Genomic DNA, 22,049 nt, shown 5'->3' on the forward strand with positions numbered 1-22,049 from the left:
TCGGAAGATTCTTCAAATGTGGATTGCTACTCCTATGTGAAGCACCAGGTTTAATAATTCTCTAGACATCCAGAGTCAGAGAAAAACCTTCCTGTAGTTTATTACGCCAAATAAAAGAGATGAACTGGCAAAAATAAAAAAGTGGTTCCCACTTAGAGAAACTGTGAAGGGGGTTGTAAAGATATCCACTGGTCATGTTGGGAGTGCAGCCATCTGACGAGAGCCCTGCAGCACCCAGCTCTGTAACATATGTGAGGCTATTTTTAAGTCACATCCAGGACCTTTCCAACTCCCACAGCAGCACTGCAGTATCTGAAAGTGGGTTAAAATCACTTGAATTCCTTCCATAGCCTTGACATAGGTGCATATTTCAGCCTAAGCTGAACAACATGGCAGTGTGTATTTTAGGAGTATCCTACGTATTTTCAGTACTTAAAACTCTGTTACTCCTGCAGAGTTCTTTCTTGTTTCAGGAAAGATCTTATAGAGCCCAAGGGATGGATCTGTACAGTGCCTGTGGAAATAAAATTCACTTTAAAACAATTCTGAAGAGCACATACTAACAATATAAAAAGCTCAGCAGATAAGCAAGAAAAACCTTTTGTTCTGTCAAGATTTTAAAATAGTTTTAAGTGTCTTTTCTGCCAAATTTTTGCATGCCAGGGTCTTGCTTTTGTTTGCTGCAGTGTCTACTTTGCCCTGACAGATATATACACCTCTTATAACTATACATCTCTTATAACTATTCTTTCTGGGTATTGTGATAGGCTAGCTTTCAAAATAGCTATTTTAATAACTACGCCTATCATTTTTAGGAAAGAAATGGGTATTTCTGTGATTTAATCTCCATGATGAGCTCTTCTTCAAACAAGCAATTGAATTATACATAAGAGAGCAATCCTAATGAAAATTAACAATGTGATATCAATATTCATAAGTCCTTTCCAGTTATTATACCTTTTTTTTCCTATGCTTCTGCCTTCAAAGGAAACTTCATGTGAACTGAGAGCAGCTGAGGGAATCATCAAAAATATGGAAGAGTTGGAACCTGAGCAGGTGGCAGCTTTTTCTAGCAGAGCTGACTTTCTGAATAAAGAATTGAAAAAAATAGAAAAAAATATTAATTCAAAGCTAGAAATTCTAGAAACTTATGTGGCCTTTTTACAGTCAGCTGTAGAGGTATGGATTACTTATTTATTCTCTGACTAGACTGTAAAAGTCTTACAATTGAAAAGCATGCTTCCACTGTAGGAAGAATTGTAATTGATTTTAATTTTTTCCTCTGCACATGTGCATTCTCATTATATACATGATAAAAATGCTTCCATATATGTACTCTGAATATTAAATTTACTGATTTGCTTCATATAACTTTTAAAAATATCACATGATATATTCATAGAGATCTCTATTGCTGTCTTTCACTACTTCCACTGATGTGCTAATTAATACAATTGAATTTAAAAATTAAATAAAAACCAGCTCTAGCTCAAATCATAATCAAGTCAATACCAACATAATTTTGGTAGCTGTGCTAATGGTGACTGGGAGAGTTAATTTTCATTTTGATTTGGATTCCATTTTAAGTTTCTGTAATATGGTAGCTTTTCTTTAATATTTAGAATGAAACTGAGGATGGAATGGAACCTGTGAGATAAAATTAGCCATAGGATTTATTTATTGCATGATAAACTACAAAAACCTGTATTACATCTACTTCTGATTACTGCTAACTTCAGTTACTTCATATTAAGCAAATCAGTGAAAATCAGTGCATTGATATACTGGTACATAAAATCCATGTAATGATATGTGACAGAAATTGAACTAATTGCTGCCATCCATCTGCTTGCCATCCACTGGTTCGCAAGTTATTTAAAACTATTTTATTATTTGGTGTTTGTAAATATTTTAGAGACTCATAGATCTTAAAATGAGGGGAAGATTCAGAGGGTGCTATTCAAATTAATCATATCTGTATAACTTCTGATTATAGCACCTTAAGTTTTGATTTGTTTTTTGATATTTATTTAATGTCTTTCTAAAGGTGAATGATGATATTAAAAATCTGAAGGAATTCTATAATTCAGAACCACTACCGACAAACAGGGAGGCTGAAAATAAAATTGCAATGGAGTCAGCTAATACTCAGTGGCAAAAGACTATAAAGAAAACTTTTTCCACCCAAAATATGGGTTGCTATTTTCTTAATTTAGTAAATGTGGTGAGTATAATCTGATAAACTATATTGATTTTTTTATATTTGCCTGTGATGAGATCCAGTCCTAGTTCTATGCCTAGATTGTGATTTCTCCAGTACCTAGTTTTAAAGGGGCTAATGCTGTGATATACTTTAAGAATATGAAAGTATTATTTGAGCGCTTATGGCATTACAAGTAATATAAAAAGTTTTGTGGTTAGCAATGACAGAACCCTTAATGAGCCAGTCTGTGCATACAAATGTAATATGTGCTCATATCTGTTTTGTTCATGTTGGAAAGCAGCATACATGAAAGTACAATATTAAGTTTATTTTACTTCCACTAAGAGGGAGGCAGTCTTTGTTGACTGGGTCTATGAGTTCTTCTAAAGAAATGGCTGTTAGAGCTACTTCCTTGCAGATAATCTTTCCCAGTGTCTTTACATTTTGCCCAACAGCTACACTGCCTAGGCATCCCTGTCTAATTTTCCAACAACACTTCATGAGGCAATCTTTTGAGATGTGCAATCATTCCCTAAGCTACACCTCCTAAAGTAATCCCAATTAATGTAGACAGCCTGGATACCCAGCTGTTTTTTTCTGCTTTTATAGGACAAACTAGGGAGCAATTAAATTACACACTAAGCTGAGAAGGGGGAGGTGGTGTTGGTCACCCACAGCAGCATGTAAGGTGAGCTGGAAAAACCAACTGAGGGAGGGAAAGTGCTCAGGCTGTTAGTGTGGCTGAAGGTTTGTGTCCCTGCTGGATTGCAGCCAAGCACAGCTAAGACAGCCAGAGTAATGGCAAAGTCACTTGAAGTCTTGACACATCTTGAGGGATTTTCTCCTAAAGACCTGGAAATATGTCATCACCATATTTTCTGCTACCCTGTTCCCATGATATTCCCAGGTTTTGTCTTTTAAGTATCCAGAAGATATGGATCATACTAGTAATTTACAAAAACAACTTCTCTTATGAAAAAAAATTAAATGAGAAAACCAGAAATGGCATTACCCAGTTTTCTGGTATTTCTCATAGAAGATCTATTGGAAAGAGGAAAATACACCAAATATTCAAATACTTTAGCCCTCCTGTGCTTTGGTGCTGTTTTGTTTATCGACACAAAGGGGTGGTCTTTTCTTTACCTGCTTTGTTTTCCAGTTGCTATTTATTCTCCAAAAGGCCATTTTGGGTAGTTCTGTTTATTCAGAAATTATTTTATTTTGTCTGAGTGTGAAACAGCCATCAGACAGCAATAATTCAGTCATTACTGACCTGCTCTATGTTTTAAACTTCAGCTGTGGCTATGTCCTCAGTTTACCAATTCTGTCAATCTGTGCCTATTTCTAGAAAATATTAAGAGAAAAGCATATGTAAAAGTATCAGAATTTTTTTTGAAAGTTACACTAGAATAGTTGAGTTTTTATTAAGCTTTGTTTAAAACTATGAGCTTTTAATTGTATTTTATAAAAATGTGTGAAAAAAAATTTGTCTGTTTATTTGCCAGGTAAATGAGAGTTTAATATTAGAAGTAGAAAAGTCTATAAAAGTAACAGAGGATATCATTATTAATCTGAATAAAGAAAGGAAAGAGTTGACTGATCTTTGGGCAATCTGGAATTTTAAAATTACTCAAGTGAAACCCATCAAGCAACAGTGCCAGATATTTAAAGAACAACTAAAAATCGTAAGTAAAATAGCTAGGAAGAACGCAACTGTGGCAAATATTTCTAGATCGTTATTAATTTGTCTGTGACTCTCTCATCAATCTCTCATCATTATAGGTATTATTTAAGAAACAGTGATGATCAGCAAGATACAATTCTTGTCCAAAGTCTGTTCTCTGTTCTGCCAGTCAGTCATCAAGAAACATGAAATGTTTTTAATCTTTTTCCCTTACTCAAATGCATACAAGTCCAAGTCTCCTCTTCAAATTCTAAGTTTTAATGAAGTTTAATCGATGCTTTACCAGCAGTGTTTTTTTTTTTTTTTTAAAAAAGCACCATTTTTTGAGACTTAACAGTTGCTAAACTAAACTGTGTCCTAATAGTTGCTAAACTCAAGTCGAACCAGGTTCCTACAGAAAGAGGATTGAAACCTTCTTGGCACAGGGAGAGTGTGCAGTGCTCCTTAAAAGAAACACTAGCTGGGCTAGTAGCAGAACCAGAAACACCAGCTAGACTTGTAGCTGCTGTTTCTCTAGTGCAACTCATCAGTACACCAGCACATCTGTTATCACAGAAATAATGTGTCTGTGGGTCCTGCAGTCTTGGTGTCTGAGTCTTTTTTTCATGCTGTCTTAAAGATATCTTATCACCCTTAACACTCAGAAGGTTTGTGACAGAGGGGTTTTACTGACAGCATTTGGGTGCCTGGTTTGAGGAAGGTTTTTGTTACAAATTTAGATTTTACTTTAAATTCGGGTTGGTTTTTTTTAGTTTATTTCAGCTAGAAATGCTGAACTTTTTGATTATCTTTTAGACTACCCATGGATTAGAGATTCTTCAAGAGGCTCTCCAGCTTGCAGCACCAGTTGACCTTGGAAGTGACCTTTTAATTGTTTTGGAACTACAGAAAAAGCTTAACCAAATGAAACCACACTATGAGGTGAGGAGCCAAGCTAGTGGAGTGAAGGGTGCATCAAAAGCTGGTTTTGGTCCCGTAAAGATTCATATCCACATTGACACCAGACACTGTCTGGATTTGAAGTGTTTGAGGAAGTGTTTGTGTATGTTTATAAGGTAGCAGAGAAGACATTTTGCCTTCAGTGTCCAGAGAATGTCCCGTGTGGTGTTAGCTGTGTATTAATGCGACACACAAGCATTGGGGGGGGTGGAAGTGCAAGGAGAGCATCAGCTCCATGCTTTTGAGTTCAGAGCTGGTCAGAGGCTGAGGTACATCATAGTGAACTTTCTACCTCCTGTGAATACTGTCTCTAAGTTTTAGCAATTCACTCTGCTGTTGTCCTGTAATTATGTTTGACTTGTTTTCATGCAAGGCTGGGCGATAGCTGAGTTTCATGCCTAGCAAAAAGTACAGAATGTAGGGTTTTAAAGTGTGTGTCATTGACTTCTCCCCAAGGCAATCTACCACTGTTAGGTGGTTATTTCATCAAATGTAACAGAAAAATTGCAATTATATTTGTGCAAATTGAGTAACTTCTTTGATTTTTGTTAGCAACTGAATGCTGAGCTTGAGTACCTGGTAAAATTATTGGAATTGCCAAGCCAGAAAGAATTTCCTGTGAAAGAGAATTCTGAGAGAATAAGTGAGCTTATTCATTTCCATCAAACAGTAAAGGATGCAATGATAGAGTATGATGAGATTTTCAGCAAGACAGTTAAATTCCATCACATTAAAAAAGAAGTGAGTATAATATTTTAAAATATACATTCTTCCCACTGTAGTTAAACTCTCTTTGGTTTCAGTTCCTGTTGCTTTTCTTTCCTTTTGCCCAAGAAATAACATTAATCAGCCTGGTGATCAGTATTAAAATCTTGGATCTAAAACTGCATGAATCATTGAAATTTAAAACTCAGATCTGAACCCAATTTTAATTACTTAAACCCACCTCAAAAAAGTTTAGGTAGGTCAGGAAGAAATGTTAAGTTTTATTTTAAACCCACACTGATTTTTGTTTTTGTATATTTCAGCTGGAATGTCTATCAATATCAGGAGAACTGGATATTCCTGAAATATGTTGGAACCCTGAAAATGTGCACCAGGCTAAAGCCTACCTTGTGAATTCTCAGGAGAAACATGCACATATTAGACAGCTATATAATCTACTTATTACCCAGGGAGTGGATATCTTGTCTGCAGTACAGCAACCTGTGAGTATAAGTAGAATAATTTTTGAAATCAAGGATAAATATGAAAGATTAGTGGACTTATCTGACTGAATTTTAGATGTGCAAAAATGTATTACTACTCTGAGAGAAATACAGAGGGAACTTTAAGGGAATTAATCTTAAAATATCAGTGCTTGGAAAAAAGAAAAAAACATAGCTTTCTTTAGTATTTTTTGTGAAGTTCAAGGCCTTAATGGCAATTTCTTGAATCTCTACAATCTTGCTACTTTGTAAAGGTTGCTTTGCAGATTTATTCTTCTATAAAGAAAGGAAACAGAAGAACAAAAAAAGTAAATATAATCACAGTTTTGTGATTATACTTACAGATTCAAGACTGATTTGCGTGACAAGATGGATATCATTTTAGAAAGGAATTACTTACTCAGGGAAGAATTTTCATCACCCTATATTCATTCACTTACTAAGAAAGCAAGACTTTCCTTGTGACCTGGCTAGATTATTCATACTGGCAGTCTGCTCTTCAGACACCCTAAATTGATTGATGGTAGAGAGGAGCTATTCTTCAGGTGGCGAAGGCCTAGAGTAGGTCACTTCCTCTTTGCTCAGAGAAGACAACATGTTTAAGTTGTGACTGAGACCCAAAACTACTCCCCAGATTACCAGACTGAAACTGCTATGTCCTTGCTGTCCTTCCTGTGAAGATTTAATAGTTTACTCTAGCCCATTGTGGCTGACTGTGCATGTTCTGCCTCAATGATTTTCATTCTGGATTGGTTAAATCAGTTTCCCGAGACTGATAAATTTCTTTGTCTCTTTCCTCATTAGAATTGCTTGAATGTTTCTGTAAAGAATCTGAAGCAAGAACTTGCTAGATTTGAGTGTGATAGCATAAACTGGAGCTCCAGAGCTGATAAGTATGAGGAAGAACTGTCACAGTATTTCCAACACTGCACCACTCAAGAGGATATAAATGAGGTAAATGGGATAAATCCCAACACACTGAATGGCTGTTAAAAGAGCTGTTGTGTTCTATAATATACATTACTGTTTACCATTTCTCTAAATGCTTCATATGTATACAGAAAAACAGACTTTCATTTTAGCAGCAACCTTGGATCTATGCAGCAGCAACAGTAATCTGTGGTTCACGGCTCTGCTGTTCAGGATTCTATCAAGCAGTTGGACTGGCAATAAAATGCTTGCACAGTACCAAGAGGAGTGGAAGTAGAGCAGCTGTATTTTCTTTGGCCTTCAGCTCAGTCAGCTTCATCTGAAACATGAATCGTCACGCCTTTTTCTTATGAAGCTAAAGTTTCAAACAGAAGTAGAATTTATATATATTGCCATTGTAAGGCTGTTGGAAAGAACTTTCAATATTTTAATGAAAAGTTCAGAATAAGCTAGTACTAACAGTTTTTCAGAAACACAAGATATGATGCTTAAAAAACTGCTAGGAGGAAAGGAAATGTTCATTGGCACAAGAGACTAGAATTTAGCATTATGGAACTTAGGTTAGGAATAATTCCTCAGTTAATATGATTATCAACTTAACATCTTGGTAGGCCAAATACAAATGCATCCACAAATTAGCATGTTGCATTCCTTAGATGTCTCTGCAAAAATGGGTTTAGGAAAAACCTCTCAAAGAATTAACTTTCCCAGAGTGATCCATTAAAATAAGAGGCTGATGGACTCTGTACTTGATGTTCTGTAGATTGTATTCCTCTGCATCTGTGAAGTACAGAATCTGGATTCTGAGCTGGAAGATTTCACATTAATGTTCCCTGTAGCATGAAGCAGAGGTGGTAAAAATACAGGACACTGAAAGTTATATATTCTTATTTTTATCTTTTGCTAGGTAAATCTACACCTGAGTAAAGACAGACTATATTTTGTGAAAATCACCAAAGATGAGGTGACTGAGATTTTTGTCCCAACTATTTTTAATGAGAAAATTATTGTTTGGGTTTTCTTTTAAAAATTATTTTGTGTGTTTGTGAAAAGTATCCGTTTTCACGAAAAGATAATTTGAAATTGAAAAAATATTTTCATAAAAAGGTTTCTTTGAATATCAGTTACACTTCTAGTTACAAGCTGAGTGTTTCATGTTGGTCTTCTGTAACTCTTTGTCTTATGGTAAGAGGTAGCAGGAAGAGCACGAGGTTAGGAGAAGCACTCTGGCAGAGGGAACCATGCTGTAGAAGAGGGTGAAGTATGAAGTATCTAAACAAGAAGTCCCATTGTACTTCACAGTGTCATGGCAGAATCAGACTATCTGAGGTTTGAAATAAAATGTTCTAGGTTTTTATTGAAAACCCCTCAAATTTGCTGAAGAAAAGGAAGTCTGTATAAGGCTGGCCATATTCAGACACACTGTTAAATAAAAGAATCTTTGTTTCTGTCCTTTGGTTCTGGGATTACATAATGAGGGCAAGAGAATGTGGCTCCCTTCTAAGAAGAATTATTTTTCTATTTTTGTTGCTTGTTAGACTACAAGGGAAAGCAGAAAGTAGAGGGAAAAGCCAATCTTCTGTCTCTCAAATGTAAATAAAAGGTCACATCAGTGGTGGGTTACTCATACAGCAAAATGTATCTTTTGTCTTCTGGTAGTTATTGGATACTCTCTGTAAAATAACTGCATAGCAATTACAGTATTCACTATTGGTTGTTTTGGTTTGTTTTTTTTTTTTTTCTGTTTCAGTTGGGAAAGTAATGTTGATAAGTTAAAACCTGTAATTCTCAAACCTATTTAAATCTTGAACATAAACTAACAGAAATATACTAATTTGGCATGTGGATACCTTTTTCTTTAAGTTCCTTTTCTATTGTAGAATAGCATAGAAGATGAAGGTATTTCCTAAACAAATATTTGGCTAATGTACCTGTATATGCATTAATATACTGCCATTTTCTTGCTTTTTTTTTTCCATTAAGTATTTATAACTAATTTTGTTCAGTGATCAAGAAACCAGACACCAGAATACCTCAAGAATACTATCTATGAGTATTACCTTCAGTATCTTAAATTCTGTCAATTTTATCATCAGGAATTGAATATTGCTAGTATGTAGCAGATCTGTCTGAACTTAACAATTTATTTACTCTCTACTGTGCCTAAGCAAATAAGTATTTCATATACCAGCAGCAAGCAGCAGCTGTTCATGGCTGTCATATAGTAAACAGCCAACCAGATAATTTAGTAGTGATTTACCAGTTTACAGAGCAAACTTTAAAGCTGACTGAAAATATTTGTGATTCTGCTGTAAATACTTACATTATTTATGTTTGATGTGATTAATTTAAGTGTGTAAATACAGCATGTGAATTAGGGATTTGGTGTTTAGGACTCAGTGTTTGAAGAGATCCTTAGAGGACTTAGCAAGTTCCCTTTGTTTGTAACATTGGTGCTTCTATAAGAAACAAGGAAACAAATACTGAAATTTACAGCCAAGAATCTGTAGCATGAATTTTGAGACAGCCTTGGAGGAGAGAAGAGTAAAATGCCTGCCTTTTCTGTGCCCTCTCTAATTTAGAGAGAATTTGAAAAGGCAAAAATAAATATTTATGTCCTCTACATCTTGGAGAAGTATAAGGGGAGCTCATCTTTGGGATCTGAATTTGCCAGTTTGGGCTTCTTGCTTCACTAGCTGGTTTGGGTAGCAGCCTCTGAAGAGCCGCACCTCCACTGTGTTACACTGCAGTTGTTGGTGAGCTCAGCCTCGGGTACTCTGATATGCTGGACATAGTAATGCTATAATGGATCTTTTCAGGGGATTAGAAACGACACAATTAATTACACATGATAGCTTTTGCGATGAAAAAACCTTTTCTTTAGGTGATCACTTTAAAAATAACATTATGCATGTCTGCATAAAACTTGCAGCAGATCCTGAAGTATGTTCACAGCTTTTCCCAGCCATCTCATTTCTTCTTCACCATGTCATTACTTATAGATTTATGGAAAGGTATGACTGGAAATATGGATTTTAACCATAAATGGTAATGAGCTATTTTTATTCACAAGTCAGTAGGAACCGATATGTAGCCACATTTCTCACCTTGTAATTTCTTTTGATTGTTTCCCCAGGAGTAAAGTAGTCATTAATGACTTGACCAGCACCTTTTCTTTCCACTTTTTGTTTGACTGTTTCTTAATCTTTGTCACTTTGAAAATTTATTTTCAGCAACCTGCTTTTATGGGGTGTTTTGATTATTGCTGCTACTAGAAGTTTTGTATATGAATAGAAAGGGAAAGGTAAGGGATTAACAACATTGAAGTTCCTTCTAGAGTGGCTCCCGCAGGAATCAAACATTTACTGGAATGCTACTGCTAACAAAAACATGTTTAAAGAATCTTTTAAATTTGATTTTTCCATTTTTTTTATGGTCCTACGATAAACTGAAGCAATCGATACTTAAACCCATCTCCTCCACTATCATTCTCCACCCATGACAGGGCAACTATAGTTAGGAACAGTTGCCTGATTAAAGACTATGACACAATAGGCAATGTACAGAGTTCCAGTAAAGCAGTGGGCTGAAGTCACTGAAGCATATTTGGATACATAATCCCTTTATTATTCCTCCTTTCATCTTGCAAAACTGAGATATGTTTAGATTCCTAAAAATTGGAGGCCATACATTGTGCTTGGTGCAATTGCTGATGATAACAGGAGTTGTGCACATGCAGTCTGATGTACAAGTCAGAGCTGGATCTGGTTTTTCCACTGAGGCTAAAAGAGAAGAGTGACAGCAGCTGCAGACCTTTGACACATGAGCCATCATATCTGAAACAAGGAGATCTAATTTCACATACTGCTATGGGGAGAGCCTCTGGCCTTATAAATTATCACTATTAGACTACATGAGCACAAACTAGTGAAATAAACTAAAACTCTTGTTCATCTTTTGTTCCCTACAAAATTGAAGCAGCAAATAAGACTCTTGTATTCTGAATAAAATTGTTCTGCAGAAGTGTTTACATTAACAGAGGGCTTTTAGATAGACTTTATTATTCCGCGTACTTAGGTGGGATAAAGAGCTTAAATTAATTGGAGATCACGGGGCCAGTGATAGAATTCCCTTCCTTTCCATTACACTGAGTGAGCACCATCTGTTTATTCACTGCTGAAATAATGCAGCAACATCCCACTACATGAAATGAAAATGAAAAATATATCCCTTGATGGATTAACTTTAGTATATAATAATAATAATGATTGATTGTTAGCAGTTCCAATAACAGTAGCTGCAAAATAAGCCTTCATTACTCCCCGGATTCTTTGGCAGGAAGGAGGAGGGGGGCAGGGCTAAGTCTGTAGGACTTTTTAATATTAAAAAATCCTCATATACATATTTAAATATCAAATTGTGGATGTGACATGAACTTGTTAACAATAATTAAGTAAGTTCTTTTCATCTATGTGTCTGGAGTAACATATCCTAAAGCGTTAGAACTTCTGCATTCCTTTACATCAGTGTCTTTAAATAAATATAAGTTTACATAATTAATTTATTATTATTATTATTATTATTATTACTATTATTATACTATCCTAAAAGCAAAATATTGTTGATGTAAAGGTTTTAAAATTCTTAAAATCAGTATTTTGGTCATTTTTATAGTCTTCCATTTCAAATGTTATGAATTAATTACAAATAACTTGAAAATATGATCATGGAATTGCAAGGTAATTAAAATAGTACCAATTTTAAGTAGGTTCTTTGCTTGTCTGATTCTTGTATCTCTTGCTTAAAGAAATTAAAAAGTAACAGTAATATCTGAAAGGACTTTTAAAAGTTGTAAATAAAATTGGTTGCATAGCTTTCAGAGAAAAAATATAAAGAAAACTATGCTTAAAAATTTCATAGCCCTTTAACAATAATTTATCTAACTGGTTTTGATATGCTTATTTATATAACATTGATAATGAAAAAAAATGACATCTCGTTTATTAAAGGCCCACATGTAAGACAATATTAAAGTAAACATAACTGTCACTTGAAAACAAAAATTAAAGAATATAACAACCCTATATTATGACTAGTTCTCATGGTAAATAAACACTGGGTTTAAATTTATGTTCATCATATATGACTCTTCTTTTTGATATGTATTAAACTCTTTCTGGTAAATTGGAATGCATCTGATCCATATGTATGTAAATGAAATTGCAGATTTCTAGAGTTTCATCAGTGTCATTCCTATCCTTCTGACTCTTTATAATATTTTCTGTAGATTAAAGAAAATATAGTAAAATATTGTGTAGCTATATTCCATCTAATTAAAAAAAGAGTTTTAGAACAAATTTAATGTAACTAGATTTAATAGTAGCTAGCTGATATGAGTTCATCTGAAAAGTCTTCAAAGTCATGGACGCTTCATAATTGGACCTACTTAGTTGAGTTTAATTTATGTTATCATAAGAATAATTTTCCCTAATGTTGGGCTTGCTGCACCACATCAGTGCTGACTGGCAAAAGTATTCTCACACAGTACCGAGCCTACTAGCAGTAGTTAGGCGAGGCTTTCTGTGTCTGTTAGGCACAATCTCTCTGCTGCCATATTCAGAGCATAGTTATTTGCAAGTCAGGTGTTCATACAGTCTACCTCTTGATCCTGCAAAGAGCTGTATTCCTCTTTGTATGCTGTGAGTGATTGTACTAAGATGCTTGGACTAGCAGAGTGTATAAAATTAAGCCCATACGTAACTTCTTTTAGGAAGCAGGACTTTTGAAAAAGGGGTAGGGAATGGGACGATACACCAACCAAAAAACAACCCGACATAAAGTAAATGTTTTATTGTAGGACAAGAGTAATATGAATAAAACCAAATCTACTTGCCCAGGCCCAGTAAAACTGGTTTTTTGGAAACTAAGTATGGGTATACATTTACATGACTACCATTTCTACTAAATGGACTGAAGGATGTGAAGGGCATCTACCTCCAGTTAAAATCAGTGGAAGATCCTGGACAAGATTTTTTTCATAGGTTGTCTGAGCAATGATCTCATCCCTTGTCCAAACCCTTTTTTAGCCCCAGTCATTCTGGAAACAGTATTCTGCATCCAGAAAGCAAAAATACTGATTTAGCAGGATTACGAGTTTCCATTACTGTAAAGAAATTCTGAGGAGCAAAGGATGCTTTATGAGATGGCCTAGTATTACTAATTTCTGTATTAAATTTTAAGTGTTCAAATTGTTCATTTAACAGCTCTTGAAAAAACCTAAATTGATGTGTGATGTGTCATTTTTTACTAACAAAGAGCTTACTCTGTTACAGCTCAGAGAATCATTTAAGGATCTCAAAAAGAAATTCAACAATTTGAAGTTTAACTATATGAAGAAAACTGAAAAAGCTCGAAATATGAAAGTGCTTAGAATACAGATTCAGCAAGTTGATACATATGCAGAGAAAATACAGGTAATAGAAATTCTAGGCTTAGTAAAAGCTTCACCTGTTGAATTACGCGGCCTATGCCAAGCCCATCGCAGGAGATTGGCACATCACAAAATTTATTGTGCACTTCTCTTACTCATCATTATATCCTTCCTGTCTGTCATTGCCTGAGACATTTTTCACTGTTCTATTCCTGTTACTTTTCCACTTACTTCAGTGAAATTATGTTGACTCAATTCCTGACTTCACTCCTTTTATCCACCATTATTTTTCTGTTTAATCTTTTATTCTTCTTGCCTCTATTACTTCACAATACGTGTGACCTAGTCTTTCTTCTCCTTAAAAAACCCCAAAATAATCATCTCTGGCATGAAGCTACTTTCTTGTCTTTCTCATTTCTTCACATAAGATGAACCTTTTCGTTACAACCTTTGGCTGTATTCATTGCCTGGAGTTGATCATGCTCATTTGCACCTTAAAACCCTGCTAGCTTCACCCATTTTTCACATTCACCAGAAAATATTCTTTCAATGGTCTTTTTAGTTGCAAGTCATGCATGACCATGTTTTATTACTGCAGATATTTGTTTATTTTTAAACTGAAAAAATTAGCTCAATTATACATTTAATAAATTTAATTTATATCGATTTTAGTCAGCATTGCAGAGGTCCTCCAGTTTCCTTTGATTTTTGAAAGAGCAGCTTATAATTTTTAAAACAAAGGACAATAATATGTTTGTATGGTTTTCCCCTGCTTTTTATATTAAACTTCTAAAAATAGAAACATTTTGTTGTGGTATTTAATATTGCAATGTCTTTTAAACAGATTCTTAAAAAGAAGATGGATAATTTAGAGAAGAAAGTCATTGACCTTTTTGCAAATGAACCTAATGCTAAAGTTAGAGTTCTCTTGGGCTCAATCAGTGACTTACAAAAACAGCTGAATGATTTTAACATGGTTGTGGAAGATTACAAGCAAAATCTGGATCTCATGGAGCATCTGCAACAGATGATGAAAGAGGTACTAGTAAACCTGAGACCCCCACGGTGGCTGTAATAATGAGCCAGGACAGGGATAGACAAAAGTGATTTAACTGCCTCAAGGTTAATCTGTAGCTTCCAAAAATAATAAGTTGGTAAAAAAATTTTTTTTTTTATTATTTCTTCCTAAATTTGCAGTGACAGGGGGAAATAAATGTGCAACGTCACCATATTCATGCAACTGGGGTCTCCACCTCCACATGACTTTCATAGTCATTCAGCATGTGTGTGATCATACCCATGAGCTCATTTTCTCTAAGTAAGCTCTGAGACAATACAGAAAGTGCCACGAAGTCCTCTTTGATAGCTGACAAACTATGAGTTACCACTGTGGTTTATGTAATGATGAACTGAAATGTAAAATACTCAGTTCCTTACCAGAAGAATATTTTTTTAACAGACTAAGTTGTTAAATATATCTATAATTTTTTTTCTGAACTGCAGTCTGTCTTATTGGACACTTTCATAACTTTATTTTAATGTGTCTGAGGACTGTCTCATGCATTGTCTTTTTTTAAAGAAAAAAGGTTTGTAACAGTATTGTAACAGTATTTTCCTTCTTGCCGTATTTTGTTGGTGCTCTTGCCGTGGGGCAAGCTCATTCTGGTCATCACTGTTTATATTTAGAAATAACATTGCTCTTATCTCCAAAGAGATCTAAGTGTATGACAAATTCCCTTAATGATGAATCACAATACTAAAGTTTTGCTAAAGAGATGTTTTCAGTGCCCAGTGACCTGATCAATATGTTCTTGCATATACCATTAGCAAAACAATTTGTTAGTATTTGTTGAAGATTTATATTTTCAAACTCCCCACTTATTTAACAGAAATAGATTATTTCCTAGAGGTAAAATTTAAGACTGTTTAGAGTATTCTTAACCAAAGGTGTTTATTATGGGTATGTTCTAAAGCCCATTCTTGTCAGTAGAAATATTCCTGGTGACTTTAGTGGTTGCTGACACCTCTCTGCTAAAATGTAAAATTTAAAGAACCCTTCTGCCCTTACACAGCTATAATTGAGGCCATAATATGAAGTTTTTGAAATTAGTCAATTGATTTACATGGCGGAAAGAACTCAGAAATAAAACATGTTTTTGCAGAACCGTTAAATAATAACCTCACCATGCTTGTAAGACGAGCATGGGACTAGTGTTTAATGAAAATTTAACAGCTATTAATACTTGAAGCACCATTAGTAATTAACAAGTGTTTTTCAGGTTAAATTTAAGTCAGAATACTTAAGACATACTGTATGCCACTGATTATGGAAAGTCTAAGAATAATGCAGTCTATTCTACAACATCTTGAACTGCAGACAGTGATTCATTACAATGCAGGTTTTTTATCCCTCAGTGTCAATTTTGGTTTGAAGATGTGAGCGCAACAGTGATTAGAGTTGGCAACTACTCTGCAGAATGCAAAACAAGAGAAGCAATAGAGACTCTCTATAAGCAATTCAATAAATTTATTGAACCTACAGTGCCTCAACAGGAAGAAAAAATTCAGCAGATTATGGATCTTGCTAGACAGTTATATGGTGAGGAGATATCTGGTAATGTACTGTGGGGACAAAATACAGTAACTTGGGACAGAAGTAAGCAGATTCCTTGGTTTGTTCATTGAAGAAAAAAATCAGATGAATTTAAAAAAATTAATGTTTTAAAGTATTGTTTTGAAGAGGTGAAGGATTTCAGAACAAATATTTACAAAAAACAAGAATATGAAAGTACTCAGCAGTCTGGCATTTACTTAGTTTTCTGTATACAGCCTGAGTTCACCTTGAAATAAAAATGTCCTTGTAATATTCATGAGCTTGGAGTTAAGACTTCATGGCTTAAGCTCTCTCATAACAGGTAAGCTCTCTCATAACAGGCAAGACAGAGGATATTATAATGCTGAATTTATTTTTCACCTTCACACTGTGAATAACTGGTAGGATTTGTTTGCCAAATTTTTATTAGCAAATAATGTAGACTGCTATTTAGATACTGTGTTTGCAATTGTAGTGATTTGGAACATTGCTGACCAAAAAACCACAAAGTCAAAAAACTTCATATTTTCCTTTTTTCTTTTTCCCCACTTTTAGTTTTTTATGTGCATTTTGAAGTTATTTTGTCCAAATGTGTGGGGATTTAGTGTAGCCTATCAATTCAAGTAGTAAAGCTGAAAAAATTTCAAGATTCAAACTGGGCTTTTAAATTCTTCTTAATTTAGTGCTGGAAAGACTATTTAGAGAGCACAGATCACTTCTTTTTTCTTCTTTCTCTTTTTTTATTTTTTTAAGACTTCTCAATATTTTAAACATTCCTATCTGCAGGCAAGGAGAGGACAGAATGGATTTTTGAAAACAGCTGATTAGGAACACCATGAGAAAGTTGCATGGTGTTAAGTCATTACATGAGAAAAAGCTTCTGCATCCTGCCTTTGTTTTGTGTTTCTTGTAACAGGGATCTAAGTGCCTCCTAGTTGCATAACGTGGCAACTAGTTTAGGGGACACTTGACGAGGTCAGCTTTTTTTAAAGTAGTACTACTAACCAGAGAGAAGACCTGCAGAAACTATGAGGACTCAAGTAAGCTACTAAGATGTGAGAAAGCATATTACTGTGAATCAGAGAATTCCTCCAGCAAAACAAAACACAGAAAAAATATGATTATTGTAGTACCTTGGGGTTACAAATTACACTGATTGTTGCATGTATGTTTGAGGCATTTTGTTCTACATTCATGCTGTTCTGTCTTTGTAGGTATTGAAGAAGGAAAGAAGTATGTTGAAAAAACTCTATTAAAGTACAAAGAAATCATGAATTCTGTTGACGGCTTGTGTAGAGCTCTGAGAGAACTTAAGGAGATAAAGGTATTTTTTTTTAAACTGGAGAATGTATTGCATCTACATCGATTTATCATGCTTAGTGACTGAATCAGTGCTTTTAACTGAGGATCATCTATGGTAGTGTGAAATACTTCTTAATTGTTCACTTTTCTGTTACCTTAGGTAATGATTGTAATGAATCAATGAAGACATACTTGTTTTGGGTACTAAATATTTCTTCTAAGTTTCTTTTTCTTTGCTTTTTTCGGAACTGTTACTCCTTTCAAGCAATGTTTAGGAGAAATTGTCAAATATTCTTTGAGTATCTAGACAATTTTTTTTTTCATAATTCTTCTTCCTTTGATATTGTAATAGGCAACTGCTAGATCTACAAAATGCCAAACAACCTCACTTGGCTCCTCTTGGAAAAGACATCCTGAAAACCAAGTTGTGTTAAAACTAAAGTAATTTGAGGTAGAAAAGCCTTGCTTTTACATAAATATTAAAGACAACAGCATTTTTAGTTTCATGTTCTGATAAACTGCTGTAGGTGTAATTCAATATAACATATTAACTGAGGAGGAATTATGGAAGACAGGTGATAGAGGTAGATAATGAAGACTGTCTACTGACCCCTCTCCATTCTCTAAGTAATATATGAAAAATCTCCTGCATGCAGCAGCAGCTGATGAGTTAATTCTTCTGAGAAGGTGGTAAAATTAAGATGCTTAAATATCCTACTTTTGTTGATACTGAATGCTGTTTCACTTTTCTTTGATGGAATTATACTATAAAGTTGACAAACACTCAAATTATGCATTAATACACTTAAAATCTGTAAGAGATGCCAAAAATATAAATGAATTCCAAAGGTCATTATGTGAATGGAAAGAAGGCTTTGTCTTGCACTGTGACCATATAGAAACCTCAACATAAATGCCTATTTGGTTTTTCTATGTTCTCCTCCCTGTCCATGTATCACATAAACACTATTGTGTGCAGGACAGTACTCCCAGGTTCTGTCAGAACAGGGCTTGAACCTTTCATCTTTTCTGCTAGCTCAACATTGTATGATCTTTTCAAGACAAATGGAATTTCAAACTATTTTTACTACCTTATTTTGACTAATTTCCATAAAATCATTGAATTTCTTGCACAACAATTCTGCAACTTTATTAAAAGGAAAGTTGTTTTGGGTTGTTTTTTTTTTTTTTACAATATGCACTATTCTGAGATTTAAAACCTAATATTCTTATTGAACATTTCCAGACTATATTCAATCTTATGAAGAATAAATAATTCAGCAAACTATCTAAACAGACATGTGCCATCTGTATGGAATGCCATGACTATAAATTGAGTTTCATTTCATGTCATTTTTAAGGCATGACAAATTAAGTGGAAATGTATTGCATAACCTTTCCTAATTTTACATTGCTGCTGAATGCCAGAAAAAACTTTGATTCTTTCAAGTGCAAAATTAAAGACTATTTTTCCTTCCTAGGTAAAAAAACTGATTGAAAAAATTACATGGAATTTTTCACTTGTTTAATGCTAGAATGGAAGATTAATAATGCAACACTTTCTTATGAGAAACTTGTTTAAGACTGTAACTTTTGGCTGGGCAGCTAAAGATGTGAAAGACACAAAACTGTAACTATAAAGCTTTTGGCTTTCTTTATCTCATGCCACTCTTATGTTCTTTGAAATCTGTGGGATTCTTCCACAACTGTTTTGAAGGATTTATCAAGTCTTCATAAAATACATTATGGTTGTCCAGGTTTCTGTTATGCTATGTTTTATGCTTAGATCACATTCTTCCCTTTCCACCTTTTAGAAAAATTTGATTATAGAGACTCACAGATGTTTCTTTCCTCTCTAGAACTGTTTTCCTGAAATCCTGATATTTTTCTGAATTTGTGGTTTATTCTCTTTTTTTCTCATAACTATGTTACTTTCTTAATCCTTTATTCCTCCTTGCTGAGCCTGTGTACAAATTGGTTAATATTCCTCAGATTCTTGACTAGCCACTGGAATTCTTCAGTCTTATATACTGAAGAATTGTAGTCTTCTATAGTTTCCCTGCCTCAGAAAAGATCCCATCCGCTTTGGAAAATGTTGTCATTGCTTGTCCGAGAATGAATTAATCGGGTTTTGCTGCATTTTTTTTCCCATAAGCAATTAACACCTGTGCTGATGACAGATTTTAGATAAGATTTCAGTTTGGTTTTTACTCCGTTGTACAGAGCATAAGTCAGTGTGTAGCTAACAATTGCTACCTTCTATTATTTATAAACTTAATTAATTTTCTCTTTACATGGCAGAAAGTTGGATTTTCTGAAGAGTTGATTACTGTTAAAAAAGCGGAAAGAAAAGGTCAAGAAGCATGTGAGACTGCTAAAGACAAAGAAGTGGAGCAAAAGCAGCAGGTTAGTTCAGTTATTTGCATTTTTTAATAACTAGAACTCTGTTTCTAAAAAGGCTTTGTGTATTGCTAAAAAGTTCTTTGCTTTTCAGTCTTAGAGCCTCCATTGGGATGGGTGTTACCAGTGTAATCTTGGTTGATTGTTTTTCAGTTCTTTTCAGTTAGCCCTTTTCCTTCTATCCAATCCACATACTCTTCCTCATGAATTTTTATTTTTTAGCATTTTTTACATGCCTGTATATCTCCTTTTCTTTTCTGAAATAGTATTCCTTTCTTAACCTTTTACTGATTTTCCTTTGGTCCTATTAATGTAGAGGTCCTCTTTGTGACCATTCCCCCTTCCTGAAAAAAGAGTACATTCTGCTCTCTCCTTTAAAAATAAAACTTAAGGGAATATAGGAAGTAATAGTGGAGACTGTTGTTACTATTCCCAAAGCCCTAGAGTTCCTATGATGACTAGATACAAGTTATGAAAGTATTTGATTTATAAGTAATATTCTATGAGAGAAACCTCATGGCTCAGAATTTGCACTAAATAAGGGTGAAAATCATGATTATTTGTTGAATCATTAAAGTCTTAATGATGAAAAAAGTGGAATTTTAAAACATTTTTCTTTCAGATGGCATCAGGTGAATTGCTTGCAAATTCAGAAAGCATTGCTGAGAAAAGAAGCAATACTCTGTCTCCTACAGGCACTAAACAAGTATGTGTTGTTCATATTAATTTACATTTAATCAGATTGATGGGCATCATTGTGTACTCTCAAGGGAATTCTACTCCTTAATTTGCTGTGTCTAAAAAGTGAGGACTGTTATACTGATATGCTTTGCTTATATTCTCATTTACAGTATTACCAAAAACCTGACAAAACAAGCACATTGATTCAGTTTAACAACAGTGTGAATAACAGGAAACAGAGCAACAATGATGAACACAACTACATCTGTCAGCAGTTCACTAAGACATCACGTCAAAGATAATTAGCTGTAACATTGTTATGACACTATAGAAGAAATAACAGAACTCACCATCAAATAATCGTCTTTATCCTCATCTCAAAACACTTAAGTTCCATTTCAGTTGCCAAAATTCTCTGCATCAGAGATCATAAATAATCCAAATTAGTGATTGCATGCATGTTGAGAACAATGCACAAAAGGAGATTAGATATGGGAAGACTGAGTATGCATTTAGAATGATAAAAATCCAAACAGACAAATATGTTTCATTCATGGATATACAATAAAGGAATATGAAAGTTTCCAAATCATCAATGAACAAATGAAGTCTTAGAAATACAGGCAAAGCAAAGCCAGAGCTATATTTCATGGGATAAATTACTTTACATTAAAGAATATTTTGAAGTTTTTGGATCCTGGATGTAAATGTAAATCATTTGCTACATAAAAAAGTGATAAATTGGAGTGGGTGGTAATATATTTAAGTGCTTAGGAATGTAGGATCCATTTGTAATAGATGTAAAGACCTAAAAATTCCATTTTGCAAGCTGCTAACATAGAAAAATACTACAAGATATTAAACAGTGATGTTTTCTAGAAATTCAGCTAATAATACCATTCCCTTCAGTTCAATACAAAATACCCTGTAATCTGATGAGCCAAAATTAAACCTAATTAATTTTCTTACCTCCATTCCAAGTCAGTGGGAGTTTCAGTATTGACTTGCAGCCCAGATTTCACTCAAAATTTTGTGACTGTTCCAAAGAGTGTCCCTCAGGAGAATCACCTCAGCAGATGTCCATAGCTCTATTTTGCTAAGCCACAGCTTTGTCAGTCCTCATCAGACTGAGTCTCAGCTGCCAAGGAGAGAAGTCAAGGGTATGCGAAACCGCAAATATCATATGAGAATTGTGGCAACTACGATGCCTCTACCCTTTTCATCACTCCATACTTCACTTAAAGAGGTGGCAAGTTCTTCTCACTAGAACCTTGTATAGTGGGCCAAAATCTCTGAGTTTGTCTGTACTTCTGCAAGCTGCTTTTGCAATATTAATTTGCTTCAAATATAACCTTCTTAAAAGTGTGCTAGACCTTCTTATGGTACATTGATCCTCCTGCTTTTTTGGTCCCATGCTGCCAAAGCCTATCTGGCAGCTTGCTCACTCACAGCTCACCTGCCATTCTTTTCCACAGCATTTTCCCCAGGGTCTTTTCCCATCTCTTCAAGGGTCAGAGTTCATCAGGGGATGCTTGTGGGAAGCTTGAACTTCATCTTACAACTAAATTGAATTGTTTAGTAAAATAGACACTGTAAAGCCCCAACCTCCTTCCAGTCATTATTTCATAGATCTGGCATGAATCACATTGCTTTGAAATAACAAATGCAATAACTTGGAA

At 34.5% G+C, this 22,049-nt stretch overlaps 1 protein-coding gene across 4 annotated transcripts in view; it reads left to right on the top strand.

The window, feature by feature from the left end:
* CCDC141 (coiled-coil domain containing 141) overlaps positions 1-22,049 on the top strand; it is a 71,430-nt gene that overhangs the window by 37,405 nt on the left and 11,976 nt on the right. For all 4 annotated transcript variants that reach the window (XM_008634838.2, XM_017735826.1, XM_017735827.1 and 1 more), the window contains exons 12-24: positions 988-1,179; positions 2,048-2,224; positions 3,709-3,888; positions 4,683-4,808; positions 5,379-5,567; positions 5,855-6,034; positions 6,839-6,988; positions 13,297-13,437; positions 14,239-14,433; positions 15,810-15,993; positions 17,202-17,311; positions 19,591-19,695; positions 20,312-20,395. In XM_008634838.2, coding sequence (XP_008633060.2) covers positions 988-1,179; positions 2,048-2,224; positions 3,709-3,888; positions 4,683-4,808; positions 5,379-5,567; positions 5,855-6,034; positions 6,839-6,988; positions 13,297-13,437; positions 14,239-14,433; positions 15,810-15,993; positions 17,202-17,311; positions 19,591-19,695; positions 20,312-20,395 — 2,013 coding nt within the window. The remainder of the gene's footprint in view (positions 1-987; positions 1,180-2,047; positions 2,225-3,708; positions 3,889-4,682; positions 4,809-5,378; positions 5,568-5,854; positions 6,035-6,838; positions 6,989-13,296; positions 13,438-14,238; positions 14,434-15,809; positions 15,994-17,201; positions 17,312-19,590; positions 19,696-20,311; positions 20,396-22,049) is intronic.

This window comes from Corvus brachyrhynchos, unplaced genomic scaffold (assembly GCF_000691975.1).
Source record: "Corvus brachyrhynchos isolate BGI_N302 unplaced genomic scaffold, ASM69197v1 scaffold255, whole genome shotgun sequence".
Lineage (NCBI taxonomy): Eukaryota > Metazoa > Chordata > Aves > Passeriformes > Corvidae > Corvus > Corvus brachyrhynchos.